Below are 6,810 nucleotides of genomic sequence, written 5' to 3'. Positions count from 1 at the left end.
TCCCTACGGCATGGGAAATGCACATCGATGCGTGGTATATCCTTCCTTAGGCCCACATGTATTTGTGGCTGAATTTATTGTTCACCCTTTGGCCACTCCAATCGGGAAGAACGAGCGCGCCCCACCGCATGCGAGGTATATATCGGCGCTGGCGGCCCCGGGCTCTTTCCTGCATCGGTGGCGACCGCCGCGACCCCACGGCCGCGGCTGCCCTACCAGGAAGACCTGGAGGAGGAGGAGGAGGAGGAGGAGGAGGAGGAGGACAAAGAGGACGACGAGGAGGAGGACCCCGTGAGCGAGGGAGAACTGAGATCTGAGACGGAACCGGAGGACGAGGGAGAGGAAGACAAGGACCGGGATTCCGACACGGCTGCCGCCGCCGACAGTGACGACAACGAGTCCGTCGGGGCCGACAGCGCCGACAAAGATGACAAAGACCCGGCCCCCCCACCGGAGACAATGGCCGAGGACCCGCCGCCGGTCGAGGCAAGCGAGTCCGTGGTCACCCCCGAGTCGTACGATCGCATGGACAGGCCGATGTCCATCAGGGCCGACGCGCTGTCGATCGGGTATGCGGAGTAGGCCGCCGAGGAGGCCGCCGCCAGGCTCGAGGCAAAGGTGTCGTCGGATGATGCGCCGACGCCGCCGCCGCCGGCGGCCGCCGACTCATGGCGCCGGAGGTAGTCCTCGTGCAGGTTGCTGGCCGAGGGGTAGGCAGAGGCCGAGTAGGATGCCAGCGGGTCCAGGTGATGGTGGTCCATCTGGTGGTGGTGGTGGTGGTGGTGGTGGTGATCCAGGTGCATGTGGCTGCGATGATGGTGGTGATGGTCCATGTGCATGTGGCCATGGTGGTGGTCCAGGTGCATGTGGCCATGGTGGTGGTGATGGTGGTGGTATGTGCCGGCGTCACCGGAGGAGTGTGGCAAGGAGCTGCTGTCCATGCCGCCGATGTCGCTGTACATCTCGGCCGAGGAGTAAGCCGCTGAGGAGATGGCCGCCGGGGTGAGGTCCGCCGTGGCGGAGCTCTATGCCATGCGAAGGTGGGTTTGAAGAGGAGAAAGTGTGTGAGGGAGAGAGGGGGAGGGGGAGGGAGGGAGGAGGCGGGCGGGCGGGCGGGCAGGAGCTGCGACATCGGCACCAAGAGAGCAGGGAAATCGGGACGCACCAGATAATCCACATCACCCGAGTCGCTCCGGTCGAGGAAGGCATCCAGGACATCATGGTCGGAGGTGGATACCAATGGCGGAAGGGCCACGCCAGAGGGGGAATCCAGGGCCGCGCCATACTCAGTGGCGGTATCCGTCGAGGTCTATCCATGCGCGAGGAGAAGCAGGAGAGGGCGAGAGCCATGAAGAGAGTCAGTCGAAGGATGCGAGGAAAGGGAGCGGCGCGGCGACAAGGCGCGTCAACGGCTGCGAGAGCGGGATCCACAACGTGGATGCGCCGCGCGCTCAAATACTCACCGAAAAGTCGTCGACACTCTCATGGACGGGGAATTGCTGCTCATCGAAGTGATGCTCTGGGAGAATATGGCACAGCAGGCGAAGAGGAGCAAGCACAGGCAAGGAAGAGGCAGGGGGGGGGGGCGGCACATAGCGCAGCGGGAGCAGCATCGAGAAGGGGGGGGGGACACAGTATGAGGACAGGGGACAAGGGGCTCACAAACACACAAGGGCAGAGCGCGGGCGCCGAGTGGCACACAGCCCGGCCAGCCAAAGAGGAAGGGGGGCAGCGGGCGGGGGCAGCGGGCGGGGGCAGCGACAAGCGGGATGCCCTTTTCTGCCCCGCGCGCGCGTGCGCACCCACACATACACACACATACACACACATGCGCACACAACGACACGCATGCGCACACATGCGCACACAACGACACACACACACAACGGCACACACACAACGACATACAACAATACACACACAACGACATACAACAATACACACACAACGACACACACAACGACACACACAACGACACACACAACGACACACACAACGACACACATAACGACACACACAACGACACACACCACCATAAACGAATGGCGGAGACAACAAGGACACGTACCGCTGACATGCGAATCAAAGCCCGAGACGGAAGAGGCCCCGCCAGAGGAGGACCCAGAGGACAAGGTGTCGCTCAACCCGCCTCCGATTGAGCTGACCGAGGAAGACCCATCGGCCGAGATGGCCCCGCCGACTGGGCCCGCCTCCGAGGGGGAAATGCCCACCCCGGAGAGGCTGGCCAGCTCGGAGTCGCTTCCGGACGACACGTGCGAGTGCAGCATATGATGGTGATGGTGCTGCTGGTGGTCCAAGTGATGGAAGTGCTGCTCCTGTGGCGAGGCCGGCGGCACCTGCACGGACGACGCGTAGTGCTCATGCGTATGATGTCCGGGCATTTGAGCGGCTGCGGCCGCTGGCTGCGGCTGCGGCTGCGGCTGCGGCTGCTGCTGCGGCTGCTGCTGCGGCTGCTGCTCCAGGTGCACAGACGCCGGGTGATGGGGGTGGTGATGATGCATGGCATCGGCGAAGTCCCCGCTGTCCGACAGAAGGTGCATGTCGCGCGAGGACAAGGCCCCGGCGTCGATGATCGGCTCGGACGACGGGAATTCCAGGTCCTGCTCCAGGCCGCCGGGGTAGGTGGCCGGGTAGGACTCCAGCGCCGCGGCCTCCGACGCGAAGGACCGCGCGTCGATGCCCGAGTCGGAGCCCGAGTCGGCGTCGTGCGCCACCGCCCCGGCCCCCGACCGCGTGGTCAGCGACGAGGCAATCGATCCGAGGGAGGTGGCCATGGCAGCGAGGGCCGTCGACCCGGCCACCGACCGGCCAAGAGACTTCAACAGGGACTCCGGCGCCGGCTGAGCGGCAGGATGGACCGCCGATACCCCGGCCAGGGAGGCCGGGCGCGCCAGCCCGCCCGGCGGCACACGCTGCTCCTCGGTCAGGAGCCGCTGCTCCTCATCGACCACCGACGTGGCGATCAGCTCGGCCGCCGCGGCACCGGCCGCCGCGGCAGCGCCCGCCGGAGCCGATGTGCTCGGGGGCGCTGCTCCTCCGGGAGGGGGCCCGGCCGCGCCGGACAGGCCGCCGGGGCCGCCGGGGCCGCTGCCCCCTCCGCTTGACAGGGAAGCCGCGTGCTGGAGCCCCTTGAGTGCGCCAATGTCACTCGGCAGCATCGAGGGGTTTTGGTCGAGGGCATACTGCGCCCGGGTCAGGATGCGCAGGGCCCACTTGACGACTGCCAATGCCACCGGCAGGGGAGGGCGGGGGGGGGGGGGGGCGACGAGGGAGATGTCAAAAGCACAAGGGTCAGGCACCGCACATGAAAGGGGGGCGGGGGCAGGTGAAAAAAAAAAGACGCAGGGACGAACCGGGCAAATCAATGACCTTGCCGTCGACGCTGAAAGCACCAAGGCCATGGTACGAGGAATTGATGTAGCCGTCAACAACGCGCAGAGCAAAGTTGATGTCCTTGGTTGAGGGCAGGAATTCCGATTGGATGATGGGGATCTGGTTTGGATGGATGGCTTGCTGCTCGTGACCGTGCAATGGGCACACGACGGCGAGAGGAGCCGGAACAGGCGAGGAGCGGGGGGAGCGGGGGGGCGGGGGGGGGGGGGGGGGGGGGGGGGGAGGCCGCCCAAAAAGCCTGTGGCGGCCGCGAGGGCCGGGGAGCCCGGGACAGGCCACCATGGCCGGGGCACCCCAGACGAGGAACCTCTCGCCGGGAAAGCGAGCCATCTGCAAACGCAGACAAAGGGGAGAAAGGGCCGAAAAAGAGGAATAATAATTGGTGTGTATGGCGCGGTCCGGAATACAGGTTCCGATGGCGGGGACGCGGGCAGTTCGCTCTTCTCGGGGCAACCCACGGCCCTGGCTGGTGCGTGGGCGCCCCTCCGCCCCCCGGGCTTCAACGTCCCCCGGGGCCCTCCCCGGCGGGGGTGGCACCCGCCAGCAGCCTCGGGCATGTTCCTGGCATTCGGCGCGCGCGATCTGCCTGGGGACTCCCGCGCGAGCGGGCCCCCGCTGGCCACGCCCCTGGGCGATAAAACGATACAATCGCAAGGCCCCCCCCGGCGAAGGGGTGCGCGCGTCGATGCCGTCAGTCCGCGCGGCCCCCGCCTCTGCACACGCGCCGTTGGCCCCTCTGCGCCCCCCCGCGCGTAGGCTCTCTCGTCGGGACAAGCGACCCTCACATGGTGCCCCCGCCCCCCCCCGGGCACCGGGCGCGGGCGTCTCCCCCCTCGCAGGGGGAGGACGGGGATCCCAGAACACGCGGCGGGGTGGAGGGAGAGGGCAAACGGGGCGGCAAAATGAGAGTGTAAGCCCACTGTGGGGCTCGAACCCACGACCCTGGGATTAAGAGTCCCATGCTCTACCAACTGAGCTAAACAGGCTGTTGCTGGACCTCGATCCAGGGCTCTTATATGTGGTTGAGTGGCTCGCACGTCCCGCACGGGGGCACCCTCGGCCGGTCCTCCTCCACACCGGGAGGGGGCGCCCCATCCTGCGAGGTGAAGGCACGGCAAAGCGGGAGATGGCCGCCGTGCACGCCGTCCCTCCACGCCGAGAGGCCCTCATGCCATGCTCTCCCTGGCCGCGGGGAAAGGGCCAGGGAGCTCCAGTGGCTGCCTTGTGGCGGCGGGGGCGAGAGAAAGGGAAAGGGCCGGGGACAGGCCACCCGTCGGAAAGGCCACCCGCCACAACCCGGTAGAAGAGGGCCCGGGACGATTGTCGGCGGCCGGCGGCACACGGGGCGAGGTGGCAGCTGCTCGGGGAAGACCCGCCCGGAGGGGAGCCTGGCTGTGGCCCGGCCTCCGGCCCCAGGGGCGGGGGCCACCGCGAGCCCGCCTTTCGGTGGCACATGGCCGACCTGGGTCCAATGCATGTCGGTACATGAATCTAGCCCATTGGCGTGTGGTTGGTCGGCTTTCCGGTTCTGCCGGAGTGATTCTGGCGCGGGCAGCCATGCTCCCCGAGTGCGGCCCCAAGATCGAGCGCATGCCAGGTGCTCGTTCCTTTTGCTCGGCGGCTCTGTCCGCCGCGTCGAGATGCGCCCGGCCGGGATGCGGCCTTCGGCCTGGCCTGCCGTGCGGGGTGTGTGCCCGGCGGGCAGGGGCCCCCGGGTGCGGAGCGTCGGATCGGCAGCCCAGCCGCCAGGCGGGGAGCGCCTTCAAGAAGGGTCCTCGGGCGGGGGCTGGGCGACGTGGGGCGTGGGGCGCCCTCGCTCGAGGACCGAGTGGATGGGCACTGGCGCGGGGCTCGGCCCCGGGCGGCCTCCTCGCGCCGGGGGCGCGGCCCTGTCGGGTGGGGATGCCTGGCGATCGGCCGCGGGTCGAGTCGCCGGGCGGGTGTCCCTCCCGGGCCATGGGCAATTCACAAGGGCAGCCGGCCCCTTTCACGTTGGCCCTTGCGCATGGCTCCGCGGGGGAGCGCGCGAGGAGGGGACTCGCGCACGACACGCTCATCGCATGCGCCTCCACCGTGGCGACCCCTTCCTGAGGGGTGGTCCGCATGGGATAGTACTCGGGGCCGGGGTCGGTTTTATTTCCCAGGCCCCATGCGCCCGGATGGCAATCGGCCCGCCGGGGCCCCCGCACGATGGCCCATCCGGCGTGACAATGGCCCGTGCCGGGCAGGAAGCGGGTGCTGCCCCCTGCCGGGAAGGCAGCAGCCCAAGTGAGTGCGACTGTGCGTGTGCCGGCACGCGTGCGCACCTGTGAACATGCGCGAGGGGATGGCAGCCACTTGCTTTGAGGGAGGGGGGGGGGGGGCCAGGGATCTGGTGGTGGGGTGTGCGCCGGCATCGGGGGGAGGGGTGTGCCTTGCTTTGGGCGCGGGGAAAGGCCATGCTGTCACGCCCCCGGGCCCGGGAGATCGCAGCACTCAGGGCAGTCTCGACGAGGCCATCACCGACACCGGCAGGCATGAGAGTCGTGGATGGCCTCCGGGCAACCGGCATGCCGGGGTGTGCCGGCGAGGAAGCGGGAAAAAAAAATGTTCCCACCCCAAGGTCGCGCTGACGCCGGAGTGGCCCGAACGAATGGACTCCCCCAGGCCCGCCCCTGCAGGGCCGCACGCGCCAGGCACTTCCTCGGCATGTGCGGGCGTTTGGCCGGGCAAGTTGGGGCGGTGCTGGGGGAGTCCGCGCGAGGGCCCTTTGCGGGAGGTTCGCGCGGAGTCAGGCAACCTCGGGCCGGGGGGGTCGAGAGAGGTCCGGCGCGGCAGCGGCGCGGCAGCGGCAGCAGCAGCAGCAGCAGCAGCAACAGCAACAGCAGCAGCAGCAACAGCAACAACAACAGCAGCAGCAGCAGCAACAGCAACAGCAACAGCAGCAGCAGCAGCAACAACAGCAGCAGCAGCAGCAGCAACAGCAACAGCAACAACAGCAGCAGCAGCAGCGGCAGCAGCAGCGGCAGCGGCAGCAGCAGTAAAATAGCCTGCCCTCGGCCAGGCATCCAGCACACCATCCCGATTAGTATAGTGGTGAGAATCCCCGCCTGTCACGCGGGAGGCCCGGGTTCAATTCCCGGATCGGGAGCATGCTTTTTTTCGCGCGGGCACATGGCCCCGGCGTTGGCCTTTCGATAGCACAGTAGCTACGACGCTCGGGTTAAGTGGGGGCGTTCGGTTAAGGACCTCTTTGCCCGTGGTCACACCGCTGAGTCAGGCGAATGGCCCCCACCCCCAGCTCGTCCCTGTCCCCGGGGGTGGCTGGCGCCCGCCCTTGAGTCTGTTTCCGCCTCGCCCCTTTGTTGTTTCCCCCATGCGAGGCCCGGAGACGGGGGCTTCACGAGATTGCCCCCC

At 67.9% G+C, this 6,810-nt stretch overlaps 1 protein-coding gene and 2 non-coding genes across 4 annotated transcripts; 1 reads left to right on the top strand and 2 right to left on the bottom strand.

Moving 5' to 3' along the window:
• Window positions 1–37: 37 nt before the first annotated feature.
• On the bottom strand, window positions 38–2,443 carry H696_04308. 2 transcript variants are annotated; one of them, XM_009498185.1, is made up of 4 exons: window positions 2,069–2,443; window positions 1,464–1,519; window positions 1,166–1,309; window positions 213–1,025 (listed from the first exon to the last, which is right to left on the bottom strand). In XM_009498185.1, the coding sequence occupies exons 1-4, from the start codon at window positions 2,400–2,402 to the stop codon at window positions 213–215; spliced, it is 1,347 nt and encodes a 448-aa protein (XP_009496460.1). In that variant the 5' UTR covers window positions 2,403–2,443. The 2 variants fall into 2 exon arrangements, with proteins under 2 accessions (XP_009496461.1, XP_009496460.1); XM_009498186.1 differs by lacking the exon at window positions 1,464–1,519 and having other exon boundaries at window positions 38–1,025.
• Window positions 2,444–4,327: 1,884 nt separating this feature from the next.
• On the bottom strand, window positions 4,328–4,400 carry H696_04307. Its single transcript has one exon. It is a non-coding gene; the product is annotated as a tRNA-Lys (tRNA).
• A 2,072-nt stretch (window positions 4,401–6,472) lies between these two features.
• Window positions 6,473–6,544, top strand: H696_04306. Its single transcript has one exon. It is a non-coding gene; the product is annotated as a tRNA-Asp (tRNA).
• Window positions 6,545–6,810: the final 266 nt, after the last annotated feature.

Source organism: Fonticula alba (assembly GCF_000388065.1).
Source record: "Fonticula alba strain ATCC 38817 unplaced genomic scaffold supercont2.7, whole genome shotgun sequence".
NCBI classification, from domain to species: domain Eukaryota; order Rotosphaerida; family Fonticulaceae; genus Fonticula; species Fonticula alba.
Note: the sequence above shows the minus strand (reverse complement) of the source record. Positions and strands in the feature narration are given on the sequence as shown.